The sequence below is a fragment of the Eriocheir sinensis genome, chromosome 3, assembly GCF_024679095.1.
Source record: "Eriocheir sinensis breed Jianghai 21 chromosome 3, ASM2467909v1, whole genome shotgun sequence".
NCBI classification, from domain to species: Eukaryota; Metazoa; Arthropoda; class Malacostraca; order Decapoda; family Varunidae; genus Eriocheir; species Eriocheir sinensis.
Genome location: NC_066511.1, coordinates 28388721 through 28408687, shown reverse-complemented (window position 1 = coordinate 28408687; position 19967 = coordinate 28388721). Strand labels below are relative to the sequence as shown.

General features: G+C 41.4%; 2 protein-coding genes across 3 annotated transcripts; both read right to left on the bottom strand.

Moving 5' to 3' along the window:
• Positions 1-893: 893 nt before the first annotated feature.
• Positions 894-11448, bottom strand: LOC127007486 (tetraspanin-3-like). Of its 2 annotated transcripts, none has more exons than XR_007760272.1 (5): positions 11033-11448; positions 6985-7173; positions 6350-6526; positions 1875-4311; positions 894-1487 (listed from the first exon to the last, which is right to left on the bottom strand). XR_007760272.1 is itself a non-coding variant. In XM_050878564.1 (5 exons), exons 1-5 carry the CDS (start codon positions 11081-11083, stop codon positions 1419-1421), a joined length of 759 nt encoding a protein of 252 aa, XP_050734521.1. In that variant the 5' UTR covers positions 11084-11448; the 3' UTR covers positions 894-1418. The 2 variants fall into 2 exon arrangements, 1 of the variants encoding a protein (XP_050734521.1); XM_050878564.1 differs by having other exon boundaries at positions 4039-4311.
• A 121-nt stretch (positions 11449-11569) lies between these two features.
• LOC127007496 (23 kDa integral membrane protein-like) lies at positions 11570-18706 on the bottom strand. Its single transcript, XM_050878595.1, has 5 exons — positions 18508-18706; positions 16541-16729; positions 15953-16129; positions 15247-15486; positions 11570-12849 (listed from the first exon to the last, which is right to left on the bottom strand). The coding sequence occupies exons 1-5, from the start codon at positions 18556-18558 to the stop codon at positions 12787-12789; spliced, it is 720 nt and encodes a 239-aa protein (XP_050734552.1). The 5' UTR covers positions 18559-18706; the 3' UTR covers positions 11570-12786.
• Positions 18707-19967: the final 1261 nt, after the last annotated feature.

Below are 19967 nucleotides of genomic sequence, written 5' to 3'. Positions count from 1 at the left end.
GAGAAAAGAAAGATGAAGAAAAGAAAAGGAAGAAAGATCAAAATATCAAGTCCATGTTTGTTTAAGAATAGGATATGTTTACTAGGTTTAAAGGTTAATACTTTTTTTTTTTGTTTTTTGCTGTTGAAATTATTTACTGCGCACCTGTGAAACCAAATGCTAGCCAGGTGTGCAAGGTTTAGTTATATATTTATTTTAGAGCTACGTACTCTCTTTTATCCCTCCTGTAGCAGTGGGTATAATGATAGTGATAATGATAATAATAATGATAGTAATGATAAGAAATTGTAACGCCAGCCCTCCTAACCTAGAACAGCGAGGTTGCCCATCGTCATTCTCTACAGGCCAAGTCTTTTCGTTTTCTGTCGCTCTTTCAACGTTAACTAAAACAACCGGTAGAGCCTCGATCTGTGTGTGTGTGTGTGTGTGTGTGTGTGTGTGTGTGTGTGTGTGTGTGTGTGTGTGTGAGGACAAACAGATAGATAGATTGATTTTTCTGACTACGGAGTTGAAAAATCTAAAAGAAAATTGATTCTGTACTCCCCCCCCCCCTCCAACACACACACACCAAGAGAGAGAGAGAGAGAGAGAGAGAGAATAAAAGTGAGGTTACCTCCGTGCCATTTTCCACTCGTGTTTTTTCCGAGAATGTAGCTGACACGTTCCCTCGTCTCCCGAAAGAAAGAGAAAAAAAAAAACACTATATAACATTTTTTGCTCTCTCTCTCTCTCTCTCTCTCACACACACACACACACACACACACACACACACACATACACACACACACACACACACACACTCTCTCTCTGGGGTAACAACGTGTCGATAGCAGATTATACATAGATAGTGGAGGCAGACACGTTGTTGCAGGTAAAGGAAGAATAAGAGAAAAAAAATGTCACATCTTTATTACTTAGTCATATATATAGGCTGTGTGGCTTTCTGAAACCTATGTATATTATCTAATTTTTATTGTCTTCTTTCGTCTTGCATATTCGACAGTGATCATGATTGTTTTAGGTCTTTTCTCGCCATTAAATGATCAGTGAGTTGCCTAATCAGCCAGTTAATAATTTTCTCTCTTTTTCAGGTAAGCACTTGCATGAATGTCCTTGGACCACATCGACGATACGGAAGGAAGACGACGATGGTGAGTGTGACTTGTTTGATCTCCTACCTCGTGCTCGCATCCTCATATCATTCTCCTGTGTTATCATTCATATCTTCTTATCTTCCTCCTTTGGGTACGCACATAACCTCTGCATTCATTTACTGAGGTTCGGCAGGTAGAGCGACAGCGGTGTTCAGTCATGCCTCTGAGGTGACCAAGGCGGCGATGACTAAGGAGCAGTGAAAACGGGAGCCATTCCAAGAACTGCATTCGAATAGATTGTAGATCCTTCCCAGAGATCATGAGTCACGTAGAGGGCGCCACCGACATGCTTATTTTCTTAGCTGCTGAAAATGCGAAGTATACACACGCTGTCTGTAGAAAGGAAAGAATCAGAGAATGTAATAATCAGGATTGTATTGAGAAAGACGCTTGAGGTATCTCATTAATTAGTTTATTGTCGTGTTTCAAGAGTGCATGAAAGCAGTGTAGCAATGGAGAGCGGTGTGGTGTCTCATGGGACTGGTTGTTCTGCGTGTTAGGTTGGAGTGAGTCGTGGACGAGCGTAAATTAGATGACCTGACAGATGTTGAAATACTTCGTTTGTATTAGTCATATGTAGTAGTAGTAATAGTAGTAGTAGTAGTAGTAGTAATAGTAGTAGTAGTAGTAGTAGTAGAAGCAGTAGTAGTAGTAGTAGTAGTAGTAGTAGTAGTAGTAGTAGTAGTAGTAGTAGTAGTAGTAGAAGCAATGGTGACGCACCTGGGTGGTTTGGTCCACTTTCCAAGTATTGTTGAACGTATTCTTGGTGACGCAACACCAACCCGCATCTCCCAAATGTTGCTCTTAAGGTGAGACCACTCAGTCACCTCCACTACTACCGCCACCACCACCACCACCACTATTATCAACTTCACCACCAGAACCACCACCACCACCACCACTACCAACTACCACTATAACCACCACCACCACGACCGCCACGACCACCACCACTCACTAGTTACCACTATCATGTGCACACTATAATCCCTATATGCACCACTGTATATATAGTACTACGCCGATGACAAGTTAGAGCTATATTAATTTTAACATTAGGTAGACCTCATCTCGATTCTGTGGTTCAGTTCTGTTCCCCTCGCTATAAAATGCATATCAAGATGTTAGTATCTGTGCAGAGGAGGGTGAAAAAAAAATTACCGGTTGAGAAACTTGTCATTTACGGAATGACTTAAACATTTAAATTTGCATTCTCTGAAAAGGCAAAAAGTTACAGGAGACGTGATCGAAATGAGTGAAGGGCTTTAATCAGGGTAATAATAATATGGGTCTAGTAGGACTCTAGTTGTAGTAGGTTCTAGTAGTTCGGGTAGGACACATAGTAATGAATTTAAATTAGATAAATTCAGATTCATCAAAGACATATGCAAGAATTGGTGTACCAAAGAACTGGTGGGTGAGCGGAACAGGCTTGACATACATGTTGTGTCAATACGATAGATACATCCAAGGAAAGGTTAGATAAATTCATAAATAGTGGTTAAGTGTGGTTGGGTTTACAGAAGCTGCCTTGTATAGGCCTACCGGCCTCTGGCAGATTATTTATGTCGTTATGTGCAAAATGATAAGTGTCAAATTGCATCGATGAGGTGCAAGAGGAGGAGGAGAAGAAGAAGAAAGAGGGAAGAAAGGGATAGGAAAGGTGATGTCGTGACGGAATTCGACGTCACACCGGGCCACTCCATCTCATACCACCCTAAACCGCACCACATCAAACCATCAAGCACAGTCAAGCACAACACCACCAAGCCATGTGGATCTATATTTCTTCAAATGTTCTTACTGCGAACTAGTTATTATAAGCATGACCCTCGCGACCCCTTTCCAGGCCGCTGGTAACTACGAAGTGTTATGTACCTCCCTCCGTCAGGTTTGTAGTGATCTATTGGTAAAGAAGTGTCGATTCAAAATTTACTCCTGCGCGCTAATGGGGCTGATATAAGAACATAAGAACATAAGAACGTAAGGAGTCTGCAAGAGGCCGCTTGGCCTATACAAGGCAGCTCCTGTACACTCAACCCCACCTTACCTCACCATCCATGGCTTTATCTAACCTCTTCTTGAATGTATCTATGGTATTGCCACCCACAACATGGCTCCCAAGCCTGTTCCATTCGTCCACCACTCTATTGGTGAACCAGTTCTTGCCTTTGATCACTGAGGTCACGCCCACCTTAGCGTATGCCTCCAAGTTTACCATTACCACACAGACTCATCCCGTGCACGGCACACCCACTGAACGAAGACTCGTCAGACTATTAAGTTGTCTTTCATTATACAGTTAGAGTTTATTAATGAAACTGATGACAGCTGATTGCATGGGGCACTGAACTGAATGAGTAATAATAGGAAAAAATAATTGATTCTCATTCTGACAAATGGTGTTGTCCTTTTGATGACATTCTGTATTTGCAGGTCATTCATTATGCGAAGATCAATTTATGGTCCTGAGGTCGCAGTTGCAGCATTTTTATTTACTTTTTCTTCTTTTTTCCGCCGAATATACCTCGAGTTGGTGTCATGAACTAGTTTTACTACTAATGTTTTCTTAATTTAGTCTGCCGATGTCTCGATCGGTTGGTGTTTTCCCTAAAATAGTTAAAAGATTACAAACTAGTCAGTTGCTCTTATTGTACTATTTTTTGTTGTTGTTTGTTCGTCTTGCGAGCTTTTCATCAAGGCTTTCATCGCATGATCTCCTATTGATATTTTGAATAAATCTGCTGAAAAGAAAATACAATAATAAGTGATAAGACAATGGCAGGAGTTCTTATTAATTCTTCCTGTTCGCCAATCATTTTTTTTTAATATGGCTTTATTGCGAATCCTTTGAGATCTCAGACCTGTTCTTATTCTCGATTACCTGAATGAGAACAAAGATGACAAAGCTGGCTATGAAGACAGGAGCTCCTCCCGCTAGTTGCCCCCGCACGGTAGAGAAACAGCCCCGAGGGTGGACTAAGGTGGCTTCTGCTGCTGTGGCATCGACGGGGGTGGTGGCATTAGGGCCCAGAAGAACCCCTTGACCACAACCTTGAACCTTGGTCCTGCAACACCCGTCAGGCACGTCCCCGCTGACCATGCCGAAAGTGCTGTTGTCCCACTCGTGGAAAGTGTCCACCCCGCAGCACTGAAGCTGAGGAGGATTTTTTTGCACCATAATAAAGACAGACCAACGACCAAACAATAAATAAAAAAAAACAGGCGCCGCAACACGAACATGCCAAAAGAGATGATCAAATTTAACTCTAGACTCGTCCTGGTACTGACCTCCCTAAAGAATTTAAGTCGCTGGAAGGTAGAAATACAGACGATTGAAGGCTGTTCCAGACTTTATCGTTTAAAAGAACTAGTGAAAGACTGAACAGAACGTTTACTTTTGCATTGGTAAATTGAACAACATAAGGATGAATTTGAGTCTGAAGTCTTGTGCAGCGGGGCCGGAGAAGGGGCGAAGGCATACAGTTGTCAAGGAAAGAGGAACCGTAAGCAAGAAAATATATAGAAAAGATAACAAAGACAGCAAAACTAAGGCGGGCTGTGAGAGCACGAAGAGAGTCATCGAGAGGAAAGGGGTTGATGAGGCGGAGGGGGTTCGGGGAGGCTGGGCAGACAAGAACGGCCGGCCGGTGATGCGCGGTAGTGACAGAAAAGAATAATGGCCGAGCATGGGATTGACAGGTGACACAGACAGATAGATTTATGTGTTACGTGTACTCCGAATGTAACCAGGCAGGGGTATGAAGCGTTAGTCTGTTGATAGTTTTAGATTGAAAAGTAGAGGTCGTTCAACATTTGTATATACTATTGGACAGGTAAACAGATAGACGTATAGATAGATATAAATTAGATATAGAATTACAGACAGACAGACAGACAGACATAAATCCAAATTGATAGGAGAATAAATAGACAGATATGAAAACAAAGATAAAAATGAAAACAGAGAAAGACAGATACGCAAGCAGATAGATATATAGACGGATACGCCGAAAAACAGATAGACAGATAGAAAGACAGGTAGATAAATGGGAAGGTAGCGAGCCATCCCTAACCTGCTCGCCTACATCCCTTTTCACGTTCACGGCTGAAATATTGTTGTCTATAAAATTGCTTGGGTGTCTTTTTTTTTATTTCGCCTTGATTGATTGAACGGTCCCCCTCGCAGCTCTTTTTTTCTTCACAAGGGAGCGAAATTGAAATCCACTTTGAAGGGAAATACGAATAGAATGATCGACACATGCTTGAATATATTGCTGGAGATCGTGATGTCTAAAGATAAAGGTAAAGTTGAGGGATACGTTACAGCTGGAAGGTGGAACTATATATCTTTTTTTCATATATTTTTCTTTCTAGTGGGAGGTATAAAAGCGATTACCTGGGGATTGAGGATTGTCTATGTTTATTTTTTTTATTTTATTGATTACCCTTAAGTGTATTGCCGTTGGTTGTGACTCATAGAAAATGGAACTTTGTCTGTTTTCATGTCTTGATATAGGAGGCCATGAAGACTATTTATTACCCGGGTATTGGGCATTGTATGTATTCATGGTTTGTTTGATTATTTCCCCGTTAACGCATCGCAAAAGGCCGCGATGTGTGAGGAGTCTAGTTACGTTTTTATTCATATTTTGCTCGTGAAGTTACAAATCCTATCGACAATACATTTTTGTGTATCCTGATTCATGGTAGTATTCATACTCTGCTGTTTTAATTAATTGTTTTGGTTTTATTCGATTTGTCACGTATTATATTCATTTATCACTTTATTTTAGTCTGCTGGGTTAATCTTCCTCTTATATTATTTGACTAATCAACTAATTCGTTTCCTCTTTTTATTAACTGATATTACTCTATAATTGCACATCTCACTGTCATTTTACACTTGAAAAAGCAGTATATGATAAGTTTTGTTGATCATTGTTTATGTACTTGAAACGCAACTTTATTATGCGCAGTTTGTGCTCAAAATTTGTTCGTATAACATTATAATGTTATGTGACTACTACAGTTATAAATGTCTGGTTACTCTCTTTGTTTGATTTAACTCTGTTTGATTTAAGTTTAATTTGAAGTATTGTTAGAACTTGATAATGTTAACTTTGACGATATATAGCTTTTTTTCCCTTTCCAACGAAAACCTGTATTACTTCTGCTTCGCGTATAAAACAAACCTTTTGCTGGGCACGGTCTAGAGCGAAGGTCACGGCGGGGTCATTCTCTTCGCCGTACCTCCCAAAGACTTCTTTCATGGACTCCTGCACCGCCCTCTCTCCCCTGCCTCTGTACACCAGGACCAGCGTCAGGGCCGCCACCTCCGCCGCCGCCACCACCAGTAGCAGGCACGCGTACTGGGAGACATAAGGACTCTTGGATAGGGTTCTTAGGTGCGATGTTATTTCACGATTATCTTGAAACTTTTGAGAAGAAAAAAATTAGTATGGTTCGAAGTTTTTATGCCATTCCTGCGCTCTGAAGAACTAACGAAAGGTTCCATAGTGTGCGGCTGTCCATATCGAGAGGAGAAAGAAAAGAGGGATCAGTGGGAGTAGAGTATGTTCACCAATTCGTACGCACGATACCAATGTGCACTCATATCTGGAAGATACTCACTAGAAAAATGAGCTGTAAAAAATAGCTGTTAACACACGGAAGACTTATGAATGTTTACTTTGATGGTAGTTTTTCATACCTCAGCTTAATTGTCTTCAATATTACTTTTTTTATTATTTTCCTGTTATAAGTACTCATTGAAGTTTGAACGCTGCATACAAACTGGCGAATGATCCCTAGCATAGAAGGAACGTACCGTGTACAGGAGACAGGAACTCGCCTGAAGGACCCCTACCCAGGCGAGGAGGGCCAGGAGCAGCAGCCCCACGCCCGCCAGCAGGAGGCAGAGGGGCAGCGTGAACACCCCGCCGCCCACCAGCGCGCCGTACTCCCTGTAGCGGCCCAGCAGGAACCCCGCCGCCACGCACGCCGCCGCCCCCGCCGCCTTTACGAGGGAGGAGACCGGATGACTCGAGTATACAAAAACTTACCTTGATCTTAGTACACACCAACAACTGACTTGTCGAGTGTGAAGTATAATGTGTATCTTGTATATTATGCGTTTCATTTATGTAAGGAATAAAACTATATATTTGTATATATTTGTGTGAGGAGTTGATAATACTGAAAGGGAAGGCAGCAAGCCAACCCTACCTCGCACGCCTGCATATTTTCATCTTCAAGGCTGCAACGATGTTTTTAGTAAGGGGGGCGGGAACTGCGTGGGGAAAAAAATATTTCACCTTGGCTGAACAAGTGCAATCGCTGTTTTTTAACTGAACGAGATTAAAGTCCACTTTAATTAAAAGAACCATTTGAATGGTTTTGCCTAGGAACCATAAAGGAGTCGTGGCACCCAAGCAGATAGAGCGTGCGCGTCTGAAAGCGACCAGCAAAGTTTAGATTCGAACCCTTTGTTCGGCTGTTTAGCTTAGGTTAGGGTAGATTATGTAAAGTTAGATTACGAAAGGTAAGAACTTTTTTTTGCTCCTGTTATGTAATGCCCAAGTAATTTTAAAGTCACATGAGTGGATTACTTGGTTGTCAATAATTAAGATATCAGGATGTGGTGGATCGTAGGTGTCAACCCTTTATAGGACAGGTGAGGCTATGTGACGTCAGAACCTTTCATAGGCAGGAAGGGCGTGCAGCCCAACTTCTTTCTTTCCCTCAGTAAAGTCGTGCTTTTGTATAGTACAAGAAAGTTCGGCACGTTAACAGGAATGATTTTATATTGAATGATTCAAGGAAACGAACCGTTCAATTATTTGTGGTGTACGTGGTAAATGTGGTGGCGGTGATGGTGGTGTCGGCGGTGGTGTGGGAGTGAGAGGAAGGGGGAGGGGGTTACGGTGTTACTGGTGCGGCATCGAGCGGCGGTGCGGGGCCTGAGTTATATTAGTTTATATAATGGCGTAAGCCGCGCTGAAATGACAGCTGCTGGTTTTCCTGAGTTCTCTCGCGTGGCTTGTACTGGAAGCTGGCCTTGAGTGGCGAGCCTTATCAAGCGTCGGTTACTGATAATAAGAACCAGAATAATGATAACAATAATAACAGATTATGATAATATTAATGATAATAATAATAGTAATAATAATAATGATAATAATCATAATATTGATTATTTACTCTTTTTATCAACATTGTTAACACCACAACAATAGCAGTATCACTACCACTAACAATAAACACTACTAATACTACAACATCAACAGATACTACTACTACTACTACTACTACTACTACTACTACTACTACTACTACTACTACTACTACTACTACTACTACTACTACTACTACTACTTTTTTCTACTACAAAAAGATACCTCCACCCATGTTTATTTTCCCGACACATAATCATGGAGGGCTCCATAAATTGGAGGTCATTAGCCCCAACTCTGTTCGCTAATGACTGTGGCATCCAACCATATCACTAATACTACTTAGCACTAAATCTATACATAACACCTTGTCCTCTCCTACTACTACTCCTTCACTACTCGTGTCGCTCCAGACCCACCCTAATCTCACTCTCCACCATGCACTGTGGCCTCATAGTCCATATTGGAAATTTTGGTGGCTTTTGGGCCAGTGTCTAGTGCCCCTGAGACAGGATGGCCGACCTGAGCAGGAAGAACGAGAGGTGACAACGTGGCTCCTTGGCTGATGCTTCTTTTCTGAGATCAGTTCCACGAGTCGTACTACTACTACTACTACTACTACTACGTATGCTGCATTTAGATTATGAGCTCATTGATTTTCTCCCCCATCCTCCTTACTCCCTTCCCTCTCTTCCTCTCTTATCATAATGTCTCTTCTCATTCCTCCTCCTCCTCCTCCTCCTCCTCCTCATTCTTCTCCTCCTCCTCCTTCTCCTCCTCTTCCTCCTCCTCCATCATCATCATTAGCATCATCATCATCATCTCATCCACCGTCATCATAAACTTATCAACTAGTGAGTCCAAATAAATAAAACTGAGAGGAGGATAAGAGAAAAGGAGAAGGAGGAGGAGGAGGAGAAAGGAGGATGATATATGAGGGAAAAGAGGAAAAAAGGAACGAGGAGAAAGAAAAGGAGGAAGGCAGAGATGGAAAAGGAAGAGGTGATGGAAGAAGATGAAGAGGTCGGAAAATAAGCGAGAGAGGAGAGGAGATATAAGAGAGGGTATGATAATGAACGATGGAGGGGAGGAGGGGGAGGAATGCTGAGAGGGAAGGAAGAGGTAAAAGTAAAAGGTTGGAGGAGAGGGAGATAAGAGAGGAGGAAAGTCATGTGATGAGTGGGTGTCGGGGAGGGATGGTAGGGGGGGTGGAGGAGAAGAGGGTGTGACGTAGATATCATCAGCGTGATAAGTGGGGCAACATGTGTGTGTGTGTGTGTGTGTGTGTGTGTGTGTGTGTGAATTCCTATTGTGCTATTTTTCTTTTTGTTTATTGTTTACTTATGATTACGATGGCAACACCAGTAGCAACAACAACGACAACAACAACAACAACAACAATAACAACAACGACAACAATAACAACAAGAATAGTAACAACAATAAAAATGCCGGTAATAATAATAGTCGTAACAGTAATGATAATAATAATTGCAACAATACTGATAATACTGATAATAATAATAACAATAATGTTAATAGAAATAATAATAACAGTAAGAATAACAGTCATTTACATTACACTACCACCTGGCCTTTAACTAAACACCTTAGCTAATCTTTACACCATTATCTTTACCACATTCTTAGCCCAGGTGAGTGGTGGGAACTAATGGCGAAAAAACTCCTTCTGAGCCCACGTTTAGGCCCCAATAGCTAGACGAAGCGAAAGCGTGCAAGTTCCTCAGGCATAATTTTAGTTACGAGGGAGAAAAGACAAGGAGGAGGAGGAGGAGGAGGAGGAGGAGGAGGAGAATAATAATAAGATAGATGAAAATAAGTAGGAAAATAATGTAGGATGGTAAAAGGAAGAAAGTGGAGAAAAAAGAGAGGAAAAGGAAAAGGAGGAGGAGGAGGAAAGCTGTGGCAATACTATCCAAGGTACGATTCATATACCAATCACCAGAGCTGGGCACTTCCGTACCTCTGTCCGCACCTCCGCTCCTCCGGACCTGCGGACCCTTAAACGAGGTGCGGAGGTCCGAAGTGCGGAAAGTTTTTCAAAAGTGCGGAAGTAACAGGTGCGGAACGGCAGTATTTTAAGTCCGTACCTCCGCACCTGAGGTTTTCAAGGATAAAAAAAAAGAAAACGACAAACAGTCCGCGCTCTGCAGTAATACTTCCGGTCGTTTACGCGGTCTGTGCTGCAGGGCATGTTTTCCCGCCACTTGAGTGACGTCACTCATTCAGATTTACGGCCCGGTGTTGCATGTGTACTGAGGTATGATAATTATGATGAGTGTAAAAGTAGTTACTTTACTTCAGGTGGTGGAGATTCTATGCGTTAAAATGACAATAATGATAACAAAAATAATGGTAATAATAATAATAATAATAATGATAATAATAATGCTGCTGCAGTATTGCCTTGTATTTCTTTTTTTTAAGGTACGGACTAGATTTTTCAGGCGCGCTTTAATAGTTTTGGGTACGGTACCGGAGGTGCGGAGGTGCGGTACCGGAACGAGTGAAAAATTTTTAGGCGCGGAAGTACAGGTACGGACTATATGTGTTTCGAGGTGCGGAGGAGCGGTACCGGACTACCCGATATCCAGTAACGCGCCCAGCTCTGCCAATCACTTATATAATCTCCATGACAGCAAAGCAAAGTGATTCAGGAGGAAAGCCTTCTTAAAAACTCACGAATATAATGAAGTTGAGCAGGGACAGGAACAGACCAGCTCGTCGCACCATCACTAGCAGAAACCACGCATGGCACACTGATATATTTCTCTCAGTTTCCCTCCTTGTTTCTGATTTGCTGGAGAAGTATATCCTGGCTGATGTCCTTTGATTTTTCTTTGTGTACCTGGTTGAGATGTCCCCAGCGTCACCTCTCCCAAGCAACTGACAAAGGGCAAGTCGAGGAAGGAAGGACAGCGTGGAGCGAGAGGGCGGCAGGGGTCGAGGAACTATTGTGTTGATGGACTTGTGATAAACACGGGAGGTGCAAGTATTTAAAAGATTATGTGTGTTTGTTTTGAGATTGACAGGTAGATGGAAAGAGAGAGAGAGAGAGAGAGAGAGAGAGAGAGAGAGAGAGAGAGAGAGAGAGAGAGAGAGAGAGAGAGAGAGAGAGAGAGAGAGAGAGAGAGAGAGAGAGAGAGAGAGAGAGAGAGAGAGAGAGAGAGAGAGAGAGAGAGAGAGAGAGACTCATTAAGGGTTACAAAATAAAAACGATTGCAAGTTGTCGTTTATTGTATTACAGTCCATTATAGGGGTCGAGCAACGTTGAACACTACATATAAACGTCCTTCGGTAGTATACATGAAGTCTTAAGTAAGTAGTGGAAGATAGAGAGATATAGGAAACCAAGATATATGCAGCTCATTGTTTCATTTGAGATTATTTTAATATATTCTGCCGAGTTGTCAGATTCAAAGTGAGTAAACAAAGTACTTTTTCATATTATTATTATTATTATCATTAGTAGTAGTAGTAGTAGTATTTGTATTATTATTATTAGTAGTAGTAGTAGTAGTATCATTATTCTTATTCATATTCGTACTATTGTTAGTTGTAGTACTACTAATTATAATAATAATAATAATAATAATAATAATAATAATAATAATAATATTGATAATAATAATAATGATGTTATAATAATAATAATAATAATATTGATAATAATAATAATAATAATAATAATAATAATAATAATAATAATAATAATAATAATAATAATAATAATAATAATAATAATAATAATGAATCAAAGAAAGACAGGTTGATTATACCCCAGCCAGGACTCGAACCGCAGCTGCGGCGTAGTGAGTCACCTCCGCTATTTATTACTATAATAATAATAATAATAATAATAATAATAATAATAATAGAAATGATGATAATGATAATAATAAAAATAGGCAGTAATACTATTGAAGGGGGGCACATCGCCTGGGCCCGCCCGTCGCCGCCGGTGCGGGGGGCGCGGCGCGGCGCGGGGCGTCGCTGGTTGGCCTCGGCGCCGCGTTTGTTTTAGTGTGCACAAGGAATTTAGTCTTTTTTTGTTTTTGTTTTCATTAGAAAAAACATAATCTTTATTTTTCTTTTCCTAATGGACTCTTTGAAGGAGGTTTATAAATTTGAGATTTTAAGCTCGCAGAGGATTGGCGGAGAATCTGATGTGAACATGTTTGAAACCAAGTCAGTCTAGCTGATATAACTATCGACTTATTGGGGCTAAGCCGACACCAAATTTGAACACACACACACACACACACACACACACACACACACACACACACACACACACACACACACACACACACACACACACACACACACTTTTTCTTTTGGTATTTTATAATGATGTGCTGATAACATGTGTAAAGAATCTTCCTGCTTAGATTTTCTTACGGGGAAGCAGGCCGAGAGGATGTTTTGTTTCCTCCTCAAATGTTCTCGTACCTCCGCGAGTCCTTGGCAATGATGCAGGCCCAGGTGATGCTCAGAGCCTGAGGCGGAAGAAAGAAAACACAAGCGTCTTAATTAGTATAAAAAAAAATCATCAGCCATTAATAGTCCATTGGAGGACCAAGGCCTTTTCTAGCTTTTTTTTCTCCCTCTCCATCTTATGTTAGTATATACGCCACCCAGCTATTTTTGCCTGTTCTATTGTCTATCATAGTGATACCCAGTGAAACCCATCTCTACCCTTTTTTCAGTGTCCTTTCCAGATACTTAGTCAATGTTCAGTGTTACTGATCCATATGTCGTGACGGGAAAAACTCAATGATTGAAAAACCTTTCTTTTAAACACAAAGGTAGAAAGCTCCTCAATATGTTACCTTGTTTTCAAAAAGCACTCCATCCCAGCCTAATTTTTTTCTCCGGTTTTAGTGAGGGCTTTCTTATTATTCGGTATCCTAAGTATGTATGTTAATTTACTGCATCCAGAGCTTCCTCTTGGATGACCAATTGTTGGATTTGAGAATGATTAATGAACATAACTTTTGTCTTCTTCTTCGTCTTAAACTTTACATGTGAACACTCCCCGTTTAGTTCTGCTATCGTAGGCTACAGTTCACCACTAGTCTTGGTAAAATGAACGATGGCATCTGCAAATCGAAGATTACTTTTAAATTCGTTTCTTATTTTAATTATTTTATTGCCCCAGTGAAGTTTTTTGAGTTTTCCTCTGAGCACGCCGCACACAGTTTATTTAGTTGATATGGAACGAATAGGGGAAAACTAGATACATGTCATAATAAAACTGAGAGGCATTCTCACGTACAGTACCACCTTAGTGAGATAAAATAGGTGGTTGAGGAGCTTTAAGGTGAATATCCAGACATTGGGCTCCAGAATGAAATGAGAATAGGTATCGCAGATCCCAGCAGTAACGAAAGATGAAATAAAAAAAAGCACTGGGTAGTATGAAAAGAGGGAAAACTTCTGGGGGGATGGCAGTAGTGTAGATCTTATAAAGGACCACGGAGTAATCTCGGCCGAAAAACTACCAAAACTTTTCACTGCATGTCTTGAGAAAGGAAAAATACAGAAAGTCTGGAAAGATACATCCTTAATCTCAATACTTAAAAGGAGACCTGGCAGATCTAATATATATATATATATATATATATATATATATATATATATATATATATATATATATATCTATATATATATATAGATATATATACACAGACACACATCCAGACATATATATAGATATATATATATATATATATATATATATATATATATATATATATATATATATATATATATATATATATATATATATCTATATATATATCGTTGTACCAGCTCTGCCGTTACTCACAAAAAATATTCACTATCAGAAATTCAGACATTAAATTCCAACCAGCCCAGAGAACAAGCTGGTTTTCGAAGTGGGTTTTAACTATGAGTCACTTCGAGACATTGGATTAGGTAATAATAAAATCAAATGCGCACCAAAGATCGCTTTTGTTTGGCACCCATTGGCTACGAGAAGGCCCTCACCTAGGGGGAAACTGTTGTGTATACTGAATGCAATGCGATGACAGGGCGTAGAGGAAAGCTATTGTAAACATATGCACAGATGGAACAGCGACTTTTAAATTTCATACGGATACCGGAAAAAAAGGGGGACTATTCACGAAAGGGTAGCATACTAATTTCGAGATGCTGACTGCATATTTCTGGACAAAATATGATACAGTTTATTATGGAAATAGTATTTTTCTCCGGAAATCACTAAATGATTGACTTTTCAATGCCTTTTATGCACCCGCCGCCGCAGCTGCAATAAAAAAAATATAGCTCGCAGAGAGGTGCTTGCTTACTGTTGCTATATTTCACTCACCGCTCACAAAGATCACAAGTGGACAAACTAGAACAAAACCAGGCAAATTAATGTTTTCCTGCTGTGTATTCAACCAGTGTGCATGGATATTGAACAGCAGAGCGACTTCTGCGAGGAGGCATTTCTCGCCACATAGGCGGGACCGCCGCCGCCATGTCCCGTCCCTCGTTGAACATTTCCGTCGCCCCACACCGAGTGCTGAATAACTATCCAAACCTAACTTAACGTAACTTACCTAACGGAAGGGCTTCGCCCCCCCCATTCCATTTGCGACGGAAAAACAATACGGCAGTGTGATGTATGGACACAAAATAGTTCATATTTAGGAATAATACTGATGGGGCTTCATCGCCTTGAACCCCCCTGGACTCCTTTCTGTTTTCCGGAAGTCACTTGTTACTGCACTGCATTCAAGGACCAAAAAGGAATCTATGTTGTAAGTATTAACACTAGTCAGAGGAGGCTACCTTTCCATGAATATTCGAAAAAAGTTTCAACAAATAAAGGAAATATATAGGGTTATGCCATAACACTCCCTTACCTGGACGAGGACGAGGGCAAAGGTAAGAATACTGAGGGCCAGACAGATGGCACTAAAGGCGCCGGTGACGAAGGAGAGGCAGCCGCGCGTGAAGACCAGTTCGGTTGCGTTAGGGTTGATCAACATGTTGACGCCGCACCCCACGGTCTCGTCGATGCAGCAGCCGTCGGCCACGTTCGTCCCGTTGCCATAGGGATACTGTGCCCAGTCCTCGTAGCCGTTGATGCCGCAGCATTCCATCTGTTAAGGGCGGGGGGGGAGAGAGAGAGGGACGGTGACACGAGGATCCGTGAGCACATTGTAGGTCTTGCGTAATATCTGTAAACCACCTGTCCTCCCCTTTCAAGAACTTACCTAATATCCCTTTGAAACCAATGGTATTCGCTTTTGCTACAGCTTTGCTTCATTCATTTAATTCATCCAGTATCTTCTGTGTATAAACCAGTTATTGTCCCGTAAACCCGCCTTCCCCCTGAACCTGATGAATCTGATATTATATAGTGCTGCAGAGTGCCTGTGGGGCCGGGGGAGATGTGTTATGGTTCTCTCTCTCTCTCTCTCTCTCTCTCTCTCTCTCTCTCTCTCTCTCTCTCTCTCTCTCTCTCTCATCTTTCCTTCATAGTGAGAGACAGACCAGACGGATGAACACAATGACAGGCAGATAGACAGAGGGCGCAGGACACCACTCCCCTGCAGTAGCACTAACTGTGTTCTGGAGGTAATCGAGGTTGTCGGTGAGGGTTTCCTGGTCCTCCTCGCCGTACTCATCGAATACTTTGGTCATGCTGCGGACGATGAAGTCTGACGTGTTGGCTGAGAACACCACCAAAGCGATGCCGGTGGCCAACACGGCCACCAGGAGCACCCCCACCACCACGGCGTACTGGGGGAGAAGCAGGGGGTGAGGGCAGCAACAAACAATACTCGCCTCTAGAAAGAATTTATCGAGGAAATACAGACGAAGAAAGACTTCCCTCCTCTAAGCAGGTCTGGGTGTGAGAGGGACTTAGGAGTCTTAGTGAGCACTGACCTTCGTCCAAGGGCCCAATGCATTCAGGCTAAGAATCATGCAAACAGGGTACTGGGTTTCATCTCGAGAAGCGTAAGCAATAGGAGCGCTGAGGTCATCCTCAAACTTTACTTAGCCATAGTTAGACCTCACCTTGATTACGCGGTCCAGTTCTGGTCACCCTACTATAGAATGGATATCAAGATGTTAGAATCTGTACAGGTTCTTCTGGTTCTGGTTCTAAAGGTTACAGCGCCACGTATCAACAAGTTTGCATCCACTCACCAACTTCAGCATGCACGAGTGTTCCTTGATGGCGCCGAGGCAGCCCAAGAACCCAAGACACGTGAGGAAGATGCCGGCCAGCAGGGTGGTGAGCGGCACCGAAAAGAACACGTTGGTGAGTACCGCCCCGAAGATTGTGTTCTTGTGGAGGATGGCGGCCGAGGTCCCCACCACACTCAGTCCGATGCACTGGCGGGAGGCGGAGGATTATTTTATCATTAAAAGGTCTTCAGTAAGGGAGTAGATGGGAGGAAAAACTACCAAATAATGAGTTCAGGTATAAAAGTAGCAACTTCTCAAAATAAAGAATCTCAATAAATCTTAATTTTAACAATATTTTAGATTTAGAATATTTACTTAGACTCATCGGATTTAATTCTCCAGGGCATTTTTTTTTCTCTGGTACGAGTTCTAAATGTGATGGCGAATACAGATTAGCGACATGGCCGGCACGTAATATTATAGCTGCATACTTTCTTTTATTTATTCTTTTTTTTTATAGTATTATGATATAAGTGGGATATAGATTGGGGAGTTTTCACGCTGGCTTACTTTTGAATTTAATATTGGCTTAGACTTATGCGGCAATTTGATGGCATAAATGTGTTTAAAAAAAGGGAAGTAGAACGGCCAGAGTAGAGTATGTTCGCCAATCTTCACCCAGCATTCCCGTCAGTACTCATATCAGAAAAAATATTTGATAATCGGTCGGAGGAAAAAAAGGGAGAGGGAAAAAAATCACCACCATCATCATGATCAGTGTGTCATTGCATTGCAGGACACAAGCCTCTCAAGCGTTTCCATTCGTATTTGTCATCTGCCTCTGCCATCTGCCATTCAAAATTTATGGTTCTTATAAATATTATCATGTCTCAATTCGCCACTAGTCTCTATAATATGAACAATGTCATCTGCAAATAAAAATAAAAAAAAATGCTGGAATAACTGAGGCGTCCCAAGGGACTAAGACTTTTCTTTCTCTCTTTTTTTTTTTTTTCTCTCTCTTTAAAAGGCAGCCTACACCTCGCACGAAGAACAAGAAACAAGCTGCGTGTATTTGTGTACCGAGGGGTCGCTTTTCCCATGCAACACATCTTGTTTTCCTGAGAGGCGTGGCCTGCCTTTTCCGTGCAAACTAGAAGAAAAAATAATATCTGTCCCTCCTCCAGACGCCTCAACGGTCTGCTATTTTAATTCCTCTGAGGACACCCCAACCAGTTTTAGTGATATGGTATCGGCTTGTTTGACCACCTTTTTCTTCGGGGGGAGGGAGGAACTTTTCTAGTATCTGTGTTAAGTTCAGTTGGCGCCGTGCCATCTGTGTATATCTCTTCATGAATTTTACAGTATTTTTCCTCTACCACCCGTTATCGCATCGTATTCAGCACCGCTTCAGGTTTCACTGGGTCGAAGACGTCTGTGTGTGTGTGTGTGTGTGTGTGTATGTGTGTGTGTGTGTGTGTGTGTGTGTGTGTGTGTGTGTGTGTGTGTGTGTGTGTGTGTGATTCTTTTTGCCACCCGCTCATGTTAGTCTATAATGCCAGGCTCATTGATTTCGTACCAGATGGTTGGTGGGTACAAAATTAACGTACCCTGAACAGGATCATTGTCTCGCAATATATATGAAATGATTATCTGTGCACTGTAAGGGTTTTAATTTCTAAGGACCCTAACGAATAACGATATTTGCCTGTTGGAAATCACCACCTGTTCATAATTTTAGATAATCTACTTTCCACACACACAACACAGCTTTTTTCAGGACACTCAAAAAGAGTACCCTCAACGTATGGGTCGCGGGATACTAATCACTGGGCGCCGCTCCTTTATATGTGATAATTAAATAATTAGGCACGTCTTTTATTACTCTCCTAAATGGGGGTAAACTAAAACGGGGCTGCATAAAGAGAAGTCTGAGGAATAGTGGCCTATGCTGGACGTGTAATGTACGTATACAGCGGACTTACCACCAAGAAAAAGTTGATCGTGATGAGACCATACTTGCTGAAGCAGCCCATTCTTGCGGTGTTGATGGTCTTGAAAGTTTCCTCAGGCTTCCGCGTCACTCCTACTTTCCTCAAGAACAGGGTAATGGAAGACAACACAAAAATATGTTACGGGTTCTGTGCTGTGGCTGGATGTGTCTCCAGGTGACACTGATAAAACAAAATATGACGACAAAGTCTTATCGCTGATGTTGCCATACCGTCGCCGCTGCGGAGCAAACTCCACTTTTGCTGCCAGAAACAATGCTGTATTTGGCAACTCGTATGTCAAGGTGGTGATTACTCAAATGATTAGTTCAGGGCGCCATTGTAACTTCTCTGGTCGCTTTCCTTTCTGCCATGTAAGTTAATGATTGATATAAATTTTTGCTGTCAGAAAATAAATATCAAATATCGACGATATTTGAATTTCTATTCTCCTTTCACGCACAAAATCTTAGTTGTATTTTAAGTATAAAATTTACAACAAAACTGGACACTTATTACCATGCGTGATACATGTCCAGCACTTTGCAGAACTGTTGACGAGCTTAAAGTGACCATCGCGCCGCTCTATGTTGACGACCACTTTCTTAATTGAAATTTTCTTGCTTTTCTTGTCGAGTTTAATGGTTGATGTGATGTATCAGCATAATGCAACACTCTTTATGAGATTGTACACTTCTGTGCCCTTTCTCCTGATTGGCTGCATGACTGCTGAATTTAACGAAGTCCAATGCGCTCTCATAATCTATGAAAGACGTGCATAGAGGAATATTGTCCTCTTCTAATTCTAAAATAACTCGGTTGATGACGTGAGTATGGCCACTATGAAATCCAGTTTGTTCCTTAAGTGGTTCGAGTCCATTATTGCACTTTTTTTTTTTTTTTTAATTGTTAGTGAAAAAGCGTCTCTAGGTTACAAGGAAAACTTATTGGTCGATAGTTCTCTAAGTCTTGTCGCATTTTTTCGAGGGGATCAATAAAGTTTGTTTTTTTCAGGCTTTAGAAACTGTGACTGCACGCGTTTTGTAAATATTTGAGCTATAGCTTTGCACTACGTATGGGACTGAGTGGCGCGAGATCTTGTGTTAATGTTCAAAACTTTGCTGCCTTGGCTCACGCGGGACAAGGCTGTACTTTACAATGCTAAAAAATTTTCCCCATCTCCTAGGTAATATTTTTAGGGCGTATTACAAGCTCTCACTTCGTGAATATGGTAAGTAGCGGATTGTGCATTATTATGGTGAAGCAACGATGCACGGCGAAGGTGATGCCGTAAAACACGAACACCGAACTCTCGTGCTGGAAGTGGAATGTGACCAGCCATTTATTTTTTTATAGGTTCGTGATGATTCGAACATTTTTTTTTCAGTATTTTTTTTATTGATTATACATCAGTTTAATTAAACAATATATATGTTACAACAACCATGAACAGG